Source organism: Urocampus carinirostris, chromosome 8, assembly GCF_059441175.1.
Source record: "Urocampus carinirostris isolate Australia breed hairy pipefish chromosome 8, RoL_Ucar_1.0, whole genome shotgun sequence".
NCBI classification, from domain to species: domain Eukaryota; kingdom Metazoa; phylum Chordata; class Actinopteri; order Syngnathiformes; family Syngnathidae; genus Urocampus; species Urocampus carinirostris.
The window spans coordinates 18,602,609-18,623,527 of NC_142356.1; the positions used below are offsets into that span (position 1 = coordinate 18,602,609).

General features: G+C 36.9%; 2 protein-coding genes across 2 annotated transcripts in view; one reads left to right on the forward strand and one right to left on the reverse strand.

Annotated features, from left to right (window-relative positions):
* The first annotated feature begins 333 nt into the window (after positions 1-333).
* Positions 334-20,919, forward strand: part of LOC148360976 (tetratricopeptide repeat protein 39B-like) — a 28,483-nt gene continuing 7,897 nt past the window's right edge. Inside the window, exons 1-6 of the mRNA XM_088341842.1 lie at positions 334-3,100; positions 16,731-16,809; positions 17,053-17,081; positions 19,418-19,522; positions 19,604-19,735; positions 19,814-19,890. Of these exons, the coding sequence (XP_088197968.1) occupies positions 16,774-16,809; positions 17,053-17,081; positions 19,418-19,522; positions 19,604-19,735; positions 19,814-19,890 (379 nt within the window). The 5' untranslated portion in view covers positions 334-3,100; positions 16,731-16,773. The remainder of the gene's footprint in view (positions 3,101-16,730; positions 16,810-17,052; positions 17,082-19,417; positions 19,523-19,603; positions 19,736-19,813; positions 19,891-20,919) is intronic.
* On the reverse strand, positions 809-14,645 carry snapc3 (small nuclear RNA activating complex, polypeptide 3). The gene is made up of 9 exons (XM_088341845.1): positions 14,405-14,645; positions 12,934-13,017; positions 12,785-12,863; positions 12,590-12,694; positions 11,246-11,395; positions 11,088-11,170; positions 7,901-8,059; positions 2,376-2,483; positions 809-1,044 (listed from the first exon to the last, which is right to left on the reverse strand). Exons 1-9 carry the CDS (start codon positions 14,635-14,637, stop codon positions 897-899), a joined length of 1,149 nt encoding a protein of 382 aa, XP_088197971.1. The 5' UTR covers positions 14,638-14,645; the 3' UTR covers positions 809-896.

Genomic DNA, 20,919 nt, shown 5'->3' on the forward strand with positions numbered 1-20,919 from the left:
TGCTCATGTGTGACTAATGTAAATGACTGAGGATCGACGAATATGGGTTTTTTACGGCAGATACCAATTATTTGTATTAAGAGAAGGCCGATAACTGATATTTGGCGCTGATATTCATTTGCTGTAATAGCGTAAAAATTGGCGTAAGTTTTTTAATAATGCAAAAAGAAACATTCAAATAAACTTGAATAGCTTTCTGAAACCTTTTATAGTAAATACATTAGAATTTCAACAAAACAAGCAAAATTAATCGAAAACTAACAGTGCAGGAAATATTAAGCGTGGCAGTGACTCGTATAAAGGTACATAAACACAAATTGTGCCGGGTTTTTTTTTTTTTTTACATAAAAATGTCAATGCAACATAACTTAGATTAAAACAAAAAGTGCATAGAAATTTAAACGGCGTGCGAATTGAAGTGTGGGCACTCGTGTTTTAAAGCCTAATTGATAAACTAATGTTACTGTAACGGCCTTCGACTTTGTGCTTTTTATGCTCTCACTATCAGAAACACACTCTTGATTGACAGGCTAATGTTATGATAATAGCTAATGTATCAGTCTCCCTAAAACACGCTAACTACACTTTTTACGCTATTTCTTAATCACACACACAAACCTTCTTCCTGCTTTGGTGCTTCTGCCACCGGTCAATTATCTCATCAAAAGGAGCGTGGTGGGTAGCATGAGAGAAAAAGCACTAGAGAGGGAGAGAAAGGCTTGACTGTATTTATGCCTAAATCTGCCTGTTAAATTCCCAAATATCGGTGGCGATAATCAGTCAACCTCTATAGATGACTCAAAAAAAATTTCAGTCACAACTTTTTAATAAATAAAAAGATAAACTGTACAAAACAGGTGGTCAATAACTATAAACATAATCTAGATCCGTGAAAATCAGTTGAAAGCGCCACGGTCCACGTAGGGATAAGCCAAGAAGTCTCCCAATTTGTTGCCCTCTGCGTCGTAATGCAGCATGCGAAAGCACTTGTCGCAAAACAGACAAGGGTGACTCGGGGCAAACTGATCGCCTGTGGTGCACCACCTGAGAAGAGAATATTTAAAAACTCACTTGAAAAATCCATAGAAATGCATGAAAAAAATTCAACTTTGTATTTTTTAAAGGAGAGAACTACTATTCCCTTACATTTTGCGGTTAATTCCTTCCATGACCACCCTTATTATGTGAATTTCCGCAAATAAATCTGTCTAATCGTGTGTGTTTTCGTCATTTGGGGATATTTTTATGCCACAAAGCACTACGGGACTTTAGGTACCGAGACCAAAGAAATGCAACCGTCATCTTATTTGCTAAAAAAAAAATTTATGTCGGTTGATTTCCCATAGACCTTTCCATTTTATCTTCTGTCCGCACATGGAAATCCATATAAGTAACCTCTTGCGAAGATGGCACTACTGACATTTTCTTTTCAATGCTGTTTTATGCAGTCATTCATATTTGTATTTCCCTTTCTACATTTCTAAATTTTCTGAACTCCATAATTTAACTTTTGGCATGTGATAACGTCCTTATCTACTTACCTAGTATACAATACTGGCCGTACTGACGCACTGGAAGGGAATTATCTCATATTATTTTGGAATCCATTGATTTTTTTCCTGCAAATTCATCAGATGTTGGTAAGGCTATTATCGCATGAGGAATCACTAAAGTCATGGAAATTTGTATAGCCCTTAATCACAAGAAGTCACATGGCAAAATGTTTTAATTATTTGCTATTTAGCGATTGTTTGGACACTCATTATGTGGTATCAATACTAAAAAAAAATGGTGATCTAAAAAAAATGTGCCAATATGGTTTTCAAAACAGATTTTAGCCTTTTCCTTAAAATCAAATAGTTGTCGGTTATGCCATTTTCGCATGGTTATCGATATACTAGATGCAACATTTAGTCCATCCATAAGTAACAATAATAACAGAGGTTCAAGTTTTTGGGGTTTGAACCGGGTTTTGTCAGAAAGGGGACAGGGGATGTACTGGTTGAAAGTGAAAAATGGATAAATAAATGAATGAAATAGTCCTTTGTTTCATGTCAAAACTCAATGCGGAAAGAACGTCTGTTTGTTTGATGACGTCTCTTTATTCTCGCTCACCGATCAGATTGCAAACGGCTCTTCATTCGGATTGCTCCAATCACAGCACAGGAAATAGAAGGCAGGTCTTTGATTGGTTTGAGTGTAGTTGGCACTCAAAGTAATGTCGAAATTTAGCTTATATACGCAAAAATCCATGTAGCACAGAGAATGAAAGATGGTGAGGGAACACTAACTGCAAAAGAAACTGCAGTTTTGAGCAAATATATATATATATATATATATATATATATATATATATATTTTTTTTTTTAGCATACCTGGCGATGAACGTGTAGCATACTGCACATTTCTGTGTAGCGATACGATGTTTGTGAATTAGTAGCGGGTAGAAATTCCGGTCCAGACAGTCGTTCTTGTGCGTCAGCCTACAATCAAATCAAAAAAACAAAATGCTACAGGGTTGTAATGGCATTGGAATCACTGATGAGGATTAGGAATGAGCACTTTTTTAGCTCGTTTACTGATCCAACAAAAAATATAGCTAACGACATAATCATCCCGAAAGTAATGGTACTTGATTTCATAAACTCATCTGGTAGAAACCTGAATCAGTTGATGATTTGAGAATTTGAGCAAATACCAAGCTCAAAATTGGAGCTTATGGAGGCAAATTTGGACAATTTAGTTTACATTTGCTGTTACATAAATTATCGTAATATTTGCTTTAAAGTGTGTTTTTTTTTTAAAGGCTGTTCCAGAAACCAAGAAGTGACCATCGCCCTAGAATTGCAGATGCTAATAAAGACAACATGCCTCAGCTAATGCCAAAAAGTATGGTGTGTCGCCTTAAGAAATTGATAGTACTTGTGTGCCAAACATGCGGACATAGATAAGAGAATCTTCACTGAATTTAAAAATGCACCCTCCCCCCTTAAAAGTTAAAGCTAGATGTAAACAAAATTTCAGATCTGGATAAAAGCATGGAGTACTTCTTCTCGCTATGGGCTTATTTCGTTCATTCTACTTGCGATAGGAACTAAAGGTGTGTTGAGTCCTTTCTCTCCTCTGTTTTAAGGTTATAAAATTTTTTTTAAATAGTTATAAAGTAAGTTATAAAATAAATTACATCGGCTGTAAAATGTCATTCAATTTGCAAATTCAAAGGGCAGCTTTCACGTGTGGTCAATTCCCAGCCTGGGTGTCAAAAACACGATCATCAGGCGCTCCCTTTTGTGAAGATCTGCAAACAAACCACTTTTTCATATCGCTCGATAGTGTAGAGGAGAAGTTCATTCATCTGTGTGTGTGCATGACTTTGCTTAGTTCTGGCTCTTAACGTAAGCTTTGGAGTTGGTCATGGTTGTTTTGAGGCTGAATGTTAGATAGTAGCGTACGACCTAATGACAAGGATTTGATTTTTTTTCTAAGCGATCCTAAACAACAAAAGAAAAACACCAACATAGCATGCTGTTTTTCACATCATTTGGGCAATACAGTAAAACATTTCAATGCAATTGAAATATACACCAACAAACTTATGACAATACTGCTTTTTACGTTATTGGGAAGCCTTTCAAATGATTCATGATTTGGTATTATCTGGTGAGAATCTAAACACAAGAATGCATTACATTGACTTTTGAGTGAGCCTATCTTAATACAAGCTCTTTAAAATCAACTGGGTTATTCTTAAGTGTCTTGAAACCAGTTTGGATCATTAGTTCCTGAAGATCAATATCGTCAATAAGGGGATAGAATGTCACAATTGAAGGAAAGCTTATCTAAATCTGTTGTAATCATTCTCCCTTCAAAGGTCATGCTAGGTATTACAGACGCTGCTCTACTTACGAACATTGAAGTTTAATTTGTTCGTAAGTTGCTACAGTGTTATTTTGTGGAATGTATGTTTAAGGTTTATATAAGTATGTTTAAGGCTTGTATAAGTAACCTGTACTGTTCTGAAACTGAAAAATAAACGTCTTATAAAATAATATGCTCTATAACAGGGGTCGGCAACCTATGACACGCGTGCCAGCAGTGGCACGCGAGGGGGGTTAACCAGTGCCACGCAAGCCCAATAATGATTTTTTATTTTTAAGTGCATTTACCTGAAATTTAGACATTTTCAGTTGCGAGCCGTGTTATTTAAAGGCTTTGTGTGGGTTTTTCAGTGTGTGTTTGCCCGGCGCCTCGCAGTAGAGATCGGTGTTTTAAGCCAACCAACGAAACACACGCACGCGATAAATGAACACATCATGACGGCTCCTTGAGCGAATGATCGCGCTCTCTCCAGCCAGCGTGGACAAATGACTGGGGCTTTGTGCAAAAAATGACCGTGCTGTTTTGTGCATTATGCCACGAGAGCGTTGTACCTCACGCGTCAAGTGTTAAACGTCATGACGAGGCGAAACATGAACATGAATTCAAGGCGGAGACATTAAAACGCGCTGTGTCCAGGAACGGAAAACAAACACAGACGCTGAAGACCTTTGTCGCTGCTAAAAACACCACCACTGAAGCTATCTAACAAAATGCTCACTGAATAGCAGAGCACGGAAAACCATTTACTGATGGCGAATATTTTAAAGAAGTGTGTGTGTGTGTGTGTGTGTGTGCGCGCGCGCCTTCTGCATTGCTGCTGTTATTTCAAGTTTTGATATTTTCTGCAACAAGATATCATTGATAAATGGTATAGTAGCTGACCATATTACTTGTTTTTTTATTGTAGTTTATAGTTGATGAAGAATGGTTGATTCTGGTCAATTCTTGTGGTAAAAAGTAGTCAGAATGGCTACAGGTCTTTCCACATGTTGTTCACATTCATATTTTAGTTAATTGATGAACAAGAATAGTGGAAGATAAATAGGTCAGTTATACCAGTGTTTTTCAACCAGTGTGCCGGGTCACACTAGTGTGCCGTGAGACCTTGTCTTGTGTGCCGCTGGAATTTTATCTTTCCAAAAATTTAATCCATTATTCAGTATTTTTGCACTCTTCAGACAAGGAACTGTAATGGTCATCCATATCAGTAGGTGGCAGTACATTTTTATATACTTTTTATGTACTAATTATCTGCTCTTAAGGTAGCACAGTACAGTTTGTTTAACAAAGCGGTTTAAGATTGTACTGTAAAAAATGAAAACATAAAATAAAAAAGAATGATGTGCTTTAAGTATTTTCTTCTTTTTATATACTAATTATCTGCTTATGAGGTAGTACAGTGAAATATTTGGCATAACTTTATTTTCAAACATTTTTGACCAATGGTGTGCCACGGAACATTTATCAATAAAAGTGTACCTTGTTTCAAAAAGGGTTGAAAAACATTGAGTTATATGATTAAAATGTCTATCCATGTTGTATATTTGGTCTGGTGTAACATGACAGCTCTGTTGGATATTAAAAAAATGTTGTGCGAGTCATTAATCTTGGTGTGGCACACTGATTTACAAGGAAATTTGAAAGTGGCACTCCGCACCGAAAAGGTTGCTGACCCCTGCTCTATAATGTTACAAAGCAGGCTGAATGATAAAGCATAGTACTGAAAAACAAAGCTACACAATAGGAGTTGACATTCTGTGGCCCGTGAAGCCCTTTGAGACTCATTGTGATTAAGGGTTATACAAATAAACGTGACTATCAAGATAAATAAAGTTTAACTTACTTTTGGAAGAGTTAGGCGACTTCCTCCTCCGTGGTAAAAAGTGGACCAAAAAAAAAAAAAAAGCAATCCAACCATTTTCTCAACTGCATCAATCTTTGCTTATTCCACTTTCATTTAAAAAAAAAAAACTGCTCGCCTCTTCTTGACACCGACCATATTGAATGGATGTTGAGCAATTAAAATGCCAAAGTTCTTAGCGTGCTAGAGATACAGTGCAGTGTGTTTACACACGAACTAAGAAGAGAAAGCGGATTTTTTTTTGGGGTGGATGCTGTGTGACCTCTCACAGCGCCACACGCCAGTAGCGGCGGAAAAAAGCACTACAGTACTGTCTTCTATTAGGAAAAAGGTGCACACTATACAAAATCTAACTTACAGCAATGTCCAGATATTTTTCGACATCCCCAAAAAAAATTCGTATCAACCATTTTTCGTAAGTCGAAAGATTGTAAGTAGGGGAGCGTCTATATTCTCAATCACTGATGATGATATCGACAGACTAAGTTAAACAATTTCAATTGCTTAGACAGTTTTAATTATTATATCACCCCTAAATATTGGACTATAAAAGCGATAAAAACTAAGGAGGGTAAGAACAGGGGTCCCCAACTACCGGGTGGCGGACCGATAGTGGGTGGCCAGTCGTTTTAGAACAGACTTTTGTTTCTATTATTTTCTGGCCTATCATTGGTTCACTGACACTGCTCAGCCTGAACTTGGACATTGAGGGTGTGTGTTTAAAATCAAATTAGGGGTTTACATCAGCAGGCGCAGTTCCCTGTCAGGCAGTAATACTGTCTCGTTGGATAGCAGTATCCCCGCACGCGATAATTACAGCGATGGAGGAATCCAACTGAACTTCTGCGCTTATAGTCCAATATGTCGTATGACAAATATAATACACATGTAACCATGGGAAAACTTGAAGATGCATGGATCCCTATGTCAAGTACATGACAGAGACCACATAACCCCAACACACTTTTCGCCAGGGTTGGTTCATTTTGTGAGCTTGTATTTTTAATTACTGTATTTTCCGGAATATAATCCGCAGTTTTAGTTCATAGTTTGGCCGAGGATGCGATTTATACTCCAGTGAGGCCTAAATGTGGAAATTATTAACACGTTATTATATTATTGAGTTTTAAATTCTAATTACCAGTAATGTATAACTTTTCCGACTAAACCGCAAGAGGGCGCTCTAGACCTGTGTAGATCATTTCAACCTCGCCCTCTTGTGGGTGGACATTTTTTTGAAACAGAAGAAGGAAGCGGCTTATCGTCCGGTGTTGGAGGAGTTGTTTACTGGTAGAAGTGACCACGAAGATGAGGATTTGATTGGATTTGGTGTGAAGCTGATAGTTTCGTAAGCATGTTTTTTTATGATAGTTATCGGAAAACAATTTATGTTACGTCGTTACTGACATACCATACAATACCGTTTTTGTTTTGAATTGCCTTTCAAGATGACATGTATTTCGTGTTGGTTTTTAGCAAATAATATTCTGCCGAAATTGCAACTTATACCCCTGATGCGACTTATATGCGTTTCGTTTATTAATTATGCATTTTTTGGCTGGTGCGGCTTATACTCGGGAGAGACTTTTAGTCTGGAAAATGCAATACTTGGCAATCGGATCGACGTGACGTTTTGTGTTAAATGGTACGATAGCAAGTAGTATATATTGCCATGAACAGGTAAGTCGCACAGTTCGGAGTGGTGCCCGGTTCAATTGCAGCTAAAGGCCCCCCTGTGTAGAGTTCACATGCTCTCCTGGTGCCCTCAGGCACTCTGGTTTCCTCCCACATTCCAAAAACATGGTAATGTTACGAGAACACCAAATGTGCCACATGATTACAAAGTGGACTTCCACTCATTATTGTTACTAATATTGTTTTTTTTAAATTATTATTATAACTCTTACTCTTAATATCATTAGTGTTGTTATTATTGTTAGTAATTTATTTATTTTAAAAAATCAAATTATTTATTTTAAAAAGAGCTGATACTTTTAATCCCGCCTTTGGGCGAGGCCAGGAACACATTGCCAGACATTAATCGGGTCTGTGGTACAGATAAGGTTGGGGACCCACCCCTGAGCTGGAACACTAAGAATGCAATAAATAACCAAACACAAAGCTCTTCAGCTCTTTGACCATGAAAATGCATCCTCTTACCTGATGTCAGTGATGATGACGACATGCTCGCAGTCACCTTGGTGACAGTAGAGGTACGGGAAGCCAACTTTTATCTTCAGGTCCACAAACTTAGTGTCTTCCATCTTGGCCTGAGTATATGAAGGGAAATTATTGGCCTTTGCCCATGTGATGGTGGTCCTGCAAATATAAATTCACATAAAATAAAATGTTTAAAAAAATGGTTCTATTTGAATAGTGTGTGTCCAGAAACTGCATTAGCGACCCTGTGACCCCAGTATATTTCTTCATTCTTTTACAGCTGAAAGTAAATATAAAGTCTGAGTGTCCAGACATAAGATCAGGACGAAAATCAACATTTGTCGAGTCTGATTTCTGAACGAGCTCCTATTCTATAGTTAGATTTACGTCCGTTTTCCTCATGTTGAGGTTTTTTGTTTTTTCCTTGCCCTCATGTCGCTTTTAGATCAAGGGATGGTGTAATAATAGTCTGTGGTTTGCAATAATCTGTGGTCTGTGCAGCCCTTTGAGACTCTTTGTGATAAAGGGCTTCTCAAATAAACATGACTTGACATTAAACATTGATTTACATCAAAATATTTGGTATAACACATCTTAGAATAAATGTACACTGGATTGTGTATCAAGTGTTTTTCCGGTTTATTGTTATATTATCAAGATTTAGCATAGAAGGGGACGCTATTGTTTGGCGAAAAACTTAACTATTTTCTAGCAAAGAAGAACACAATGCTACTTTCCAACGTAAGACTTTTTTTTTGTTTTTTGCTTTAAAGTGCCCAATGGAAAAATGAAAAACACTGCTGCACAATTAAATCAAATTAATTTGTCATTTAACAATTGGACACTTGAAAAAATAACAATAAGGAAAATGAAATGAATAATGAAAGTTATGGGAAGAATTGAATGGTTCAAATTTAATTACTCAAAGCCGGTGCTAATTATTAAACAAGAGGTAGTAATATGCTGTCGCATTTAACTATATTTGGATCAAACTGAGTAGCTATTTTTTTGCACGGGCGATGAGTGTTAAGTTTTTGTTAAAACCAATTTAAAGACGGGTAAAAACGTCTGAACATTTTGAACAAGATTCGTTCTAACACAACAAGTTCTATAAATACATTTGCATTGGATTGGTTTTAGTGTTTACTTTTTGTCCACGTCGCCCAGGCTTAATGACTTCGAGTGACTACCGCCACCAATGGTATGGACAAGGTTCGTACACCTTTTTCATGGACAAATTCAAGCACTTTTTAAGGACTTTCAAAGCAAATTTTCTCTATCTATCCAGTATCATTAAATGAAGAAACCTGGTGTGAAACATGTATTTAGTAGAGCCACAAATATATCTACAAATATTACATATGCCATTTTTAGTCTTGTGTATCCATTTATCAAGACATGATTATCGATCTCGAGTAAATCACGTATTTATTTGTGGATCTGAACACATGTAAATGTTTTCAAGACAAATCTCTTCTCAAGAAGGTGTTGGGTAAAATTTTCCTTTGCAGGAAGTTCTTCCCATTACAATTTACCAGTGGTAAACTCTACGTTAACTTTTTGCATGAACAATAATAAAGATCCAAAACTGATACGTAATTCTTGCGGTAATACACATTTTAGGAGTGACATGCACCTATTGTCTTGGGCCAGACCTGTAGGAAGGGCAATGATGCTTCATAGGACAAAGCCATACAAACTAATGCCAGCTGCCACGAATCACAAGTTAAGAAGAAATACACTGGTTAAGTAAAGCCATCAGATAACAGTGTCAGCGTCATTTTTAAGCGCACTTGTCGAAAAACATGGCATAATATCAAGCATACAAAAGCACTTCACCCAAAATACACTGCATTAAAACTAAAGTATTTTCAACTAACCCTGTTTAGAGGGGTGTTACTTCCCACACATGCTTAAAAGCAAGTATTGTGGTATTTGCTTAATTTTCATAAGCATTAGTAACATTGGACTCAACTAGATGTATTTATTTGTACGGACGCTGCCCGACCTACGAATGAGTTAGGTTCCGGATGATCGTTCATGAGTTGAATTTGTTGGTAAGTTGCTTCAGTGCTATATTTCGTATGTTTAAGGTTTGTATAAGTATGTTTAAGGCTTGTATAAATAACCTGTATTCTTCTGTACTAAAAAAATAAACATTTAATAAAACAATATGCTCTATAAAGATAAATAGAGTTTTTTCTTACTTTTGGGACTTGCGCATCAAGTGGTAAAAAGTGGCAGAAAAAAAGCGTTCTGACCATTTTCTCAATTGCATCAAGCTTTCTTTTTCCACTTTTGTTTCAAAAGAAATGGCTTGCCTCTTCCTTACACTTTACATCCACCATATTGAATGGATGCACAAGATATTAAACAATAAAAACGTCGAAGTTCTTAGCATGCTAGAGATACAGTGCAGTGTGTAAACACAACCCAGGAAGTAGAAGCCGGATTTCTTCTTTGGGGTGGATGCTGGGTGACCTTTTACAGTGCCACGCGGCAAAAAGAAGCACTACAGCGCTGTCCTTTACTCGGTTAAAGGTGCACAAAATACGATATCTAACTTACAGCAATGTCCGGATATTTTTCGACATCCCGAAAAAACGTTCATATCTACCGTTTTGCCCAAGTCAAATGTTCGTTAGTATGGGAGCGTCTGTATAGGACATTTTGCATCGTTAGTTGAAGGGATAAGGTATATTATTAGTGCTGGCATAAAAATTAAAATGTTCTGCTGCATATCTTTGAATGTTTGTCTTTTGAATGTTTGTGTTAACGGAGTAAAATCTAGACAAGGACATGATAGAGCGTCTCCAAATAGACTACTCATTCCAGCGTTATGTAATTGAACGATTTGATCACAAACAAGCCTTTCACCGAGAGCTCCACACTTAAATTTTATAGTTCCGATCATGCTGACATCTTATCACATTTCAGGCACTAGCCCATCTCTTCAGAACAGGATTAGGCCATTACGGGGGAAAAATAACGATTTCAGAGAAGTCAATCTCAGAATCGACTTTACAATTGACATTTATAGAGATAATCCTAAAATAGTTTTAAGACTTTACTGGCCTTCTGCAAAAAAGAAATAGTATTCCAAGAGACTGCGGTGGTTTTAGGGTCCTGGAGTCTGAATGATGAGAAGCGAAGGATAATTGCAACAAAGAACCACATTCAAACTCACTGGCTGATGTCGCGGCATTCTGGGTAGCGCATGTCGTTATAGAAAACCCCTTCAAAGAAGAAGAAAGCCGACTTGTAGTGGTCCTGGAAGACAGCACATTTTTGTTTAAAGAAAAAAAAAGATGTGACGTGTGGTTGTCGAGTAGAATCCAAGCTTACTTTGCTGACGAAGTCCACCGTCATGTCAGGTGTGTTACTGAACTCGCCGCACACTTGCAGGTCGCTAGCGCAACAAATGGCGTCCTTCAGCTCCGACAACTTCTGGGAGCCCATCAGCACCAATGTCATGTGAGGTCGAACGTAGACAAACTGAAGCGACATATGGGGCTCAGATAAGGAAACAAAACCTAGTAAAGGTATATTGTAGGGGTGCACTTAAAGGAAGGAGATGGATAATCTTGTAAAAACGACAGTACCTTCAAGTTTTTACCTGCAAAATTTGTCCCAATACTTTCAATTTTTTGCTAGCCGGGTTTGTGCTCATTTTTACATGCTAACAGAGCTAACTTATTAATGTAGCGGTTTTTATTTGTTAACACGTACTTTGTGTATGACGATCAAACCATGTGTCCTATAGTAAATGGTCTGCATTTATATAGCGCTTTTCAAGTCAATGAAGACCTCCCAAAGCGCTTTACAATGTGCTTCACACTTTTCCCTTTTTCACACTAACAAACCGATAGCAGCGTCAGCCGTGCAAGGCAACTACCTGCTATCGGGGGCTTTACGGATTCAGTGTCTTGCCCAAGGACACTTCGACATATAACACGGGGGAGCCGGGAATCAAACCTGCGACCTCTTGATCCCAAGACGAGCTCTACCTCCTGAGCTAATGCCACCCCATTATTTGGCTGGCCCTATAACCGAGGTGGGAAATCTATGAACCCAGCACGTCACTGGATTTAATTGAGCCCGATAGACAAAGTTGAGAGAAGCACAAGAGAAAAATGAGCTGCAATCATGTCAAACATGTATCTGCAGTTCTAAATATGTCCACTGGATATCACCAAAACTAAGCACCACTCCCAGAGCTGTATTTGCTGACTACAATTCATCAACCAGAGAATATTTAAGGAAACAAATGGCCGAGGTGTGTTACTCCAAGCACTGTACAACAAACTTGCTTGTGGTGTTTGCATTTTTGATCTCTCAACTATTTTACTCCTTCTGTAATACTTAGTTGTTTGACTGGATTCTTTTTAAAGCACTTCAATGCATTTTTGTTGTTTTATGAGGATTTAAAAATTGAAGCATTTAGAATTAGCACTTAGTAATATGCCAGTCATTCATCATTTTAAACATTACCTATTTAGCAATTCAGTAGCATTTTTTTGTTTAATGTTGGCGGTTCATTTTTCAGGTCAAACGTTCACATTTACAGTGTCGGACCTCAATTTTATTTTCGGTGCATCCTTCGTACATTGGATTGTTTTTTGACCTAACTGTACAAAGTATTCCCAAAATGCTAATTCCCAACAGCCACTACAATTACGTCAAGGTCACCTTTTCAAAAGTGGCCGGGTAGTATACGTTTATGGTCAGAATGACGTCTCCTTCAGGAACCATGTCTTCCGCGGTTTTCGGTTTCGTCACGATTGCAAGTTGCTCCTGAAGAAAAGGAGCAAAATAAATTAAAAACTTGGACATCCACAAAAGCAAATCCAAGTTAGATCGGGTCAGTATTGTTTGTCGACTTGCCTGCTCATCGGCATAGAGGTCATGTCGATTTTTGCCGATTTTAAGGGAGGATAGGTAATCTTGCCTTTTCTTCCTTTCTCTGTCAAGAATAAATATAGATAATTCGACTTTGTTTCTGAACCTTGGCCAAGGTCACTAAGAAATCATACACAAGCGTTTTCAACATGGAGTCTTCAGGGACGGCTTGTGGGTCAAGCTTCTGGTCCTCAGGATCGCAACGGAGTGACGCAGGGCTATCCGGGAAATGAAAGAATACATTTACAAACAAAAATACATTTAGACACTGAAATCTGGATTACGTCTAAAACTACATTATACCGAGTGTTTCAAAAGTCTTGGGCATGTTTGAAGTCCCGATATCTCCTTAACTATGAATGCTAGTAAAGTTGTGACATTGAGTTTTTTTAAAAGTTTTTATTTATTGTTAGACCCATTTATGGAATTCACTCAAATACTTAATCCTGGACTGTTGTTAAAATCCAAAAAGGAGCCAACAGAGAGGAGGTTCGTTGTGATATAGCATGGTAAATTCATAACGGAAGGGTGCTTATGCCAAGCTCAAAGAAAGGGACGCCCCTCGATTTAAGTATATGTGATTGAACAAGTTTGAAATGCTTCCCAGAGGAGCCCCCTGTCGATCAAAAGAGCCAGCAGGGAACTTCAGTTTCCTTAGCAACTGTTTGTCGTGTCTTAATAAGAAACAAAAGATGGACGATGATGGATTTGACGATTGACTTGTTTTTAGCAATGTGGCGACTTTTCACATAAATGGCTAAGTTAACAAGCATAACCCTCGCATATGGGGTACTAAGAACGCACATGGAATCAGCGAGATTTTCTAAAGGTGAACGTGTTTTGTGCTATGTTGACGGAAGTTGTTTACAGTACATCTAATTCTACTTTGAAAGAGCAACAGTCATTGTAAGACAAATCTTGACATACAGAAAAATTGGTTAACGGACAAATTGAGTGAGAAACAGTTGGGTGATGTCATTTACCAACAAGACAGGGCGCTACCACACTGGAGCCTTTGGGTTTCTGAACACAAAGCTGCCAGACAGATGGATTGGACGGTTTGGACAGAAGTATCACCATCTCATGTCCTGGCCACGCAGATGTCCAGTTCTCACACCATGTGATTACTTTTTGTGGTGTATTGTTAAAGGATTGGTTTATGTGCCCCCTATTCCAAGAGAGGTAGATGAGCTGAAGACACGAATAACAGAAGCTGTTGCAACCATTGACAATGCAATGCTTGCAAGAATTTTAAGATTGGCGTTAGGTGTGTCGTGTGACCAATGGTTCTCACGTTGAACATCTTTGAATATTCAATATAATAATTAAAATTACAAGCTTTCTGGATTAACCAGATTTGTTTTTATATCCATAATAATTTCTGAGCTAGTCAATGTCAAAATGCGCCAAAGACTTATGGAACACCCTGGATATAATAAGTATCTGACATAACCCGATGTTTAAATTTCCTGAATTCTCCAGGTGCTATGGAGATAAATTTAACTTCCTTCCATGTTTAGCGTTACAATTTCCTTTTACTTATCAACAGAAAACTGTCTTTATTTTGATAAACATAAACTATTTAGTTGCACTGGAAAGTGGCACCTGCAGATTTCTTTGAGATCTCTCATCATGTCCACGCTTAGTCCCATCTCGTGAGCAAAATTGGCGTGAAATGTGTCTTCATCTTCAGTCCAGTATGAATAGTCGGACGTCTTGAGTCTTTTTAACCATTCCTTTCTGAACGAGTCTATGTGAAACGTTTTAGTATTAAATTTGCGCTTTTCGTACTCGGGAATATTCGGGTCGGGGTCTGACTTGGCTTCAGACGCCGCCATGTTTATTGTAAAAAGGAAGTCTGCGCTTAGAGGACTGTGGGTAATGTAGTATGCGTACAGCAGAGCCTCAACGGCGTTTTAAGATAATTATTTGTTGTTGTTGTTGTTGTTTTTGTTTTGTTTTTGTTTTTCACTTCAGCTTGTCATATGGCAAACATACAATCGATCTAGATTCATTTGCCGTGGATTTAGTTAACTGACATACTTGCATTTGACGACATAAGAAAACAACCAAACCAACAAAAACGTCTGTCTTTTTAGAATATTTAGCTTTTCTTTTTACCAATTTCAAAACAGAACAAATAAATGTTCACTCCTGGGGTTGGATGCAGGAATTAATATCAAAGAATTACGGGCGTACCATTTTGAATGTACAGTAGAACACAATTCACAAAAAAAAACTACCCACGCAGGGGACTGTGGGTAATGTAGTATTTATTTGACCAAAAGAGCAACGGTGGGCACGGTCCCGTTCAAATCTGTTGCTTATCCATAGTAGCTAAGTACATTATGCATAGATATTCTTTAATATATTTTTTTTTCATTGCTCCATAGTAATGAAATCAGATCATGCCCTGTCTCTTTATTGCAAATTTATAGTATTTTGTTCGGTGTTTTCAAATGTCTAAAAATCATCACTATGACTTTCACATTTAGTAAAATGGTTGACGTTGTGCAGGATTCAAAAAATATATTTTTGAGCGATGTGTTTGTGTGCTTTAAATTAATAATTACGGGCTATAATCTACCAACAGTGTAGTGTACTTGATGTCATTTAAATGCATATTGCACATCAAATAAACACAAACTAAGGATAGCAGGATCAATCCAAATATACAATAAGCAAGTACTTGAATCCAATCGATATTATTGTTCTCGGGTCGATACTTTACTCCTCCACCAATTACCTCAAGGCGCCGTTTCTTAATATAGATGGCCCTTCCCTCTGTGCCCTTCGGTCACTCCTTTGGTTTATAGCTGACTGTGCAACTGACAGCCACACTTTTGCCCCTCTTCCTATCTGGCCTTCAGCTGCATCCCACCAGCCAGGCAAAAGAGAGGGCCAAATATATGCACACACCACTGCCAGAAACTAAAAATGACAGAAGCAGGAAACGGGAAGGACAGTGCCAGGTGTAATTTGTATGGTATAGTCGTCTGCTACTGTGGCAACACTACTAATTTACATAAAATCATAAAATAAGCTCTCACTACAGATAACAAGCTGCGACAATGAATGTAAACATGTTACTGTTCCTGAACAAAAACCCGTAAATCCATTGTTACTATGGCAACAGAGCCAATGAGGGACAATTTACTTTTAATTTGCATTACTGACTTTATTATCGAACTATTGTGCAGTGAAAGGTATTTCAGTTCTGTAGTTGACATTGTTATACAGTACAATATTTGTATTTTAGTTACGTTGCTGCTTTTGTTTTTGTTTGACTGTCTTGGATTTCTTCCGAAACAGTTGTAATTGAAATATTTCATTTATTTTTTGTATACTGTTAAAATTGTTGTTATTTCATAAAGACTCTAACATTTTGTGCATGACATCTGAGTGCTGTGTTTATTGTAATTATAAACTATCCCAAGGGCCAAGTGTACAATTATTCAATGATCATGAGATTTCCAAGAAAAAAGTATCAGCATCGATCAATACTACCATGTATTTACTTGGATGGGATCGATACCAGAAATCCCAGTCTCGACCTACCTAACACAAACCATGTTTAAAGCTGCACTGGAACTTGAGGCAGAATAATGTCACACAGTGCCCGATACAAATGTTCCTCTTAGTTTACAACATATTAAAAATGTTCCCCTCACATTTGCTTCCTCTTGTAGCTTTTGGGTTGCCCTTTGAAATACCCCAAGAGCACAATGCTAAATGCTAATTGCAATTTCATACTGCAGCCCTATCTGCATAGGTTGCTTTTAGATAGTGAAACAAGCAGCGAATTGTGCAATACACTCACCGTGATGCTGTGTGACATCAGGCGATATAAGAGTGGGCTGGTCCTATAACCTTAGACAAGTATAAATGCTAAGGAAGGAACTCTTTAATCAACAAAACTTTCCAATTGAAGGTGGACATTTACAAAAAGTGCTGCAAAAATCTGGCATACAGAAATGGAAATAGAGATCGAAGACTTCTCCAAACAGCAGGTGAGTACTTGACATTCCATCTATCCATTATCTGCACCACTTATCCTCAGTAGGGTCACGGGGGTGCTGGAGCCCATCCAGCTATTTTCAGGCAGCTGCCAGACGGTCGCAGGGCTTTTTGACACTCATTTTGCTAAATTATTCATTAAAGCTCTTTTTAAACACCGCATGGATATTAAAATGAATATTATTATTGTGTATTTTGTCACCCTGAAATTGATATGCTATTTTCTTTGCTTCTAGGTGGACAAAGCCTGCTGCGGAGAGTTACTGTAAGATTTATTCTTCCATGCACACACTAGAGAGCGCTTTTTTGGGGGGGGACAACAAGCAGGCTACCCAAATTTTTGAAAAAGCCTTTACTGTACTGTACTGACCAACGAAAAATTAATTAATAAAAATATGTCTAGAGCTGCAAAAAAAAGGTCTGTACAAACTGATTTTTAAACAAATAGGTATTATAGGGATTCATAAATAAAAGAAATTAATTTGATAATTACTATTTATTCTAACTATATTTAAACCATTGGAAGACGTTGAGAATGTTTGTCCTCCTACTTAATACCATCACACAAAAAAAATATACAGTACATTTATATTTGCCTCCCCAAACTTTTTTTTTCCCATTTTGGTAGAATTATTAAAAAAAATCCAGAGAGCCAATAGGGCCGCGCTAAAGAGACACTTGCGGCTAACTGTTTAGGCACATCTTTTAGATTAAAAAATTTTGAGGCTCGCCGTCCATTGAAAATGTTTGAAAATTAACTCTGGGCACTGGTTTCATGTTTTCTAAGCCTACATTTTCAAGTTTCCTCATTTACTTATAATTTGTGGTCACTGTGGCTCAGGAGGTAATACGGGTTACTTATTTTTGTGAATAATTTTCAATTCTATTATATTTCAACCTGATTTTCAATTTATTTTTATCTTGTTTTCTGGAAAAATAACAAAAAAATAAGAAAGAAAATATATGACAGTTGGAAATAAATGTCTAATATGTTTGAACTGTTTTCAGTTTTTTAAGTGTAATAAGAACATAGTCAATGCAAGTCAAGGCATGTGGTTTTGTATAACCCTTGAGAAGGGACTGCACTTGAGATAATCCCCCTTCCTGGCTGCAAGGGATGTTGCTATACAAGGACAATGTCAACATGAAACATAGATCATTCATAAGCTATAGAATATAAAAGTGTTATAAGCCTAGATTTAAACATTTCCACTAAAGTTGCAGATCGAATTAGAGGCAGAGTGTTCCACAGCACCGGGGCCCAAATGGAGAATGTTTCAAACCTGCAGATCTCTTCTTGGGATTACAAGAAGACCAGCATTTAATCAGCAAAAAAAAATCGGCAGAATTATGTGCAAGATTTTTACTTCATTCCATGTTATTTGTTGCAGCGCAATCTATTATAGAATAAGTTAATAAATATACTGTACTGCCTTATGAGCAGATAATTAGCATAAATAAATAATTATCTGCTGCCACCTACTGATGTGGATGAATGTAACATTTACTGAGCTAATCACTGGAAGAAAGTATAATTAGAATTGTCATTACAGTGAACCCTCATCTATCATCGGGTTTACGTTCTAAAAGGAAAAGGTGATAGTCGAGATCTGTAAAGTGAAAACCTTAATTTTTTACAATTATTATCCAATGAAATGCTTTATGAAACATTAAAAGCTAAGAACAAACCCTTTTTACGGTTCCAAGCATTTGTTTAACAGATTAAAGTACTTTATACCATATCTGTAGACATTTATCCATTTACTTATCTATTCATTACCAATACCTACTCTCTTAAACAATCAGAATACAAAACACAATGCATGATGAAAATCTGAAAAGTAGCAAGAACGTAAAAGATGAACTGCATTATAGCGAGGGATTACTGTATTGTCATTGATTCAAAAACGTACTGAGCACTGTTTACAACGAGATTAGAGATGGCACTCCAGGATAAACACATTATAAAGAATTAAAATATAAAAAATAATAAAGCAAATGTACTAAACAATAGAATGATTCTTTTTATAAAGATACAATTGGGTGATTTCCAGCGGCACTCCAGACGAGGGGTAGGCAACCCATAATTTTGGAAAAGCCATAATAGACTCAAATAAAGAAACAAAATACATGTCTTGGGCTGCAAAAAATGTAAAAGTTTCATAATAAACTATTTTTTTCAAATAAAATAAAAGATGATTCATTCATAAAAGTTGGTCGTTTAATATTTAATACTTGTTCTAAAGAAAACACAAAAGATCACGCAAAAAATACATACATATTTCCCTATCCATTTCCATTTTCAATCATTTCTGAAAAATCTCTAGAAAGCCACTAGGGTAGTGCGAAAGAGCGTCATGCGGCTCTAGAGCCGCAGGTTTCAGAACTCCGCACGAGACAATATTTCACGGCACACTGGTTGAAAAGCACTTGTCGTGGTTAAACTGTGTAAAGTATCCTTGATATTTGCCTGTTTATGTCGGCTGAACCCCATAAATAATTATAAATGCAAACTAATAGAGATACATGAAATCAATTTTAAACCAAAGGTAGTAAGAACAGTTCTTTGTATTTTCAATTTTTTTCTATTAATCCTTGCAGAGAACAAGCCATGGATTTAGAGACTGCACTAAACCAATGCCATGGGGCCCTTGATCTTTTTCTGAACAACAGGTTTGCAGATGCCTTGGCTCTTTTAGAACCCTGGTAAGTCCCACTCTGTAGTTTATATTCTACTTTTGCTAGACTTTTGCTTCTGTACTGCATCTCTGTTTGTGCCGACTGCAGCAAAAGCCAAAGCATGTACCACGCCATGGGATACAGCAGCATTCTTGTCATGCAGGCCGGCATGACCTTCGACCCAAAAGATATGAACGCCGCAATGGAGTCGCTGAGTGATGCCTTGCAGACATGTCAGAGGTGTGATGAGTTGTCATTCTGTCAAAACAAGCTCAATTTACTGCTTATTAGAGAGCAATAATAGCATTTTTCCATTAGGTTCAGAAAAAAATCAGGAATAATGGAGACTCTGGCCAACCTGTGGTACAGGCAATCACCTGAAAGCCTGACAGAAGGTGAGACATCATGTGTAATTAACTTTCACCGTTGTTATGCTACGCAAACAAATGTAATCTTAGGGCCGAGCATCAAATCACTCTTTTCCCCACACTCCCCTCCAGTTCAACATTCCTCCTACCTAATGTGTTCCGCCCCAAACAACTTTGCTAAAAGTAAGATAAAAGCTGATAGGGGCTGTGGAAACTAAAGCAGAAAGGCTCTTTGAAATTAGTTGGGCATTGTTAATGACGCACACCACTTTATATTGTACAGTTGTTGAAAAACACAAAACAATTAGAAATTAATAAAATATTAACAAACAATTGAAATTATTTTACCTCTTGTTTAATTTATATCTTAATTAAATATACAGTACCGGTAATTAAAAAAAACATTTGTTTTGATCTGAAGTAATTCACTGCCCGCTTGAATAAATATAGACATAAATTCTTACCATAATGGTAGAAAATATTGTTTTGTTAACCATTATAGTATACCTGTTTTTGTCTTAAGTATGAACAATATTTAAAATGACTTCCTTTTATGTATTATTTTTCTTATTTCAGTATATCCTTAAACTGTTATCATAAAACGGATAAAGAAGACATAATTCAAATTAAAACAGTTGTCCCAGATTGAAAATACCAGTTATTTTGTTTCAAAAATGAAAAATAAAACCTTTTTTAAAATATTTTTGGGTAAAAATCCCATTTTTGGAAAGAAGCACAATGTATGTGTATGTCTGTGTGGTTATTCTAATTTCAAAAAGAAATATTTTATTAACAGTTTACAGTACAAAATAATTCTTAAAATGAGAAAAATCAACTACTATATCAAGTATTTTTTAACAACGATTATTCTCATTTTACACGGATATAAGTTACTTCAAAAATACTTTTCCATTTCATTGAATATGTTCGAAGTTATGTGAAAAAAAAAAACAATTTTTGACCATTTACACAATACGAGCCAAGCTCAGAAAATAGCGTAGCTGTAATTGACCATGCCTGACCTTTGAGCAACTGTGATGTAATTTTCAGTCAACA

Bases quoted from the DNA above. Each gene is read 5' to 3' on its own strand.
- snapc3 (XM_088341845.1), bottom strand. From the start codon at position 14,637: ATGGCGGCGTCTGAAGCCAAGTCAGACCCCGACCCGAATATTCCCGAG. The intron at 12,864-12,933 runs GTATGATTTCTT...TATTCTTGACAG, and splicing joins TCCATGTTGAAAACGCTTGT to AGAAAGGAAGAAAAGGCAAG. The intron at 2,484-7,900 runs GTAAGAGGATGC...ATTTGATTGTAG, and splicing joins GTCATCATCACTGACATCAG to GCTGACGCACAAGAACGACT.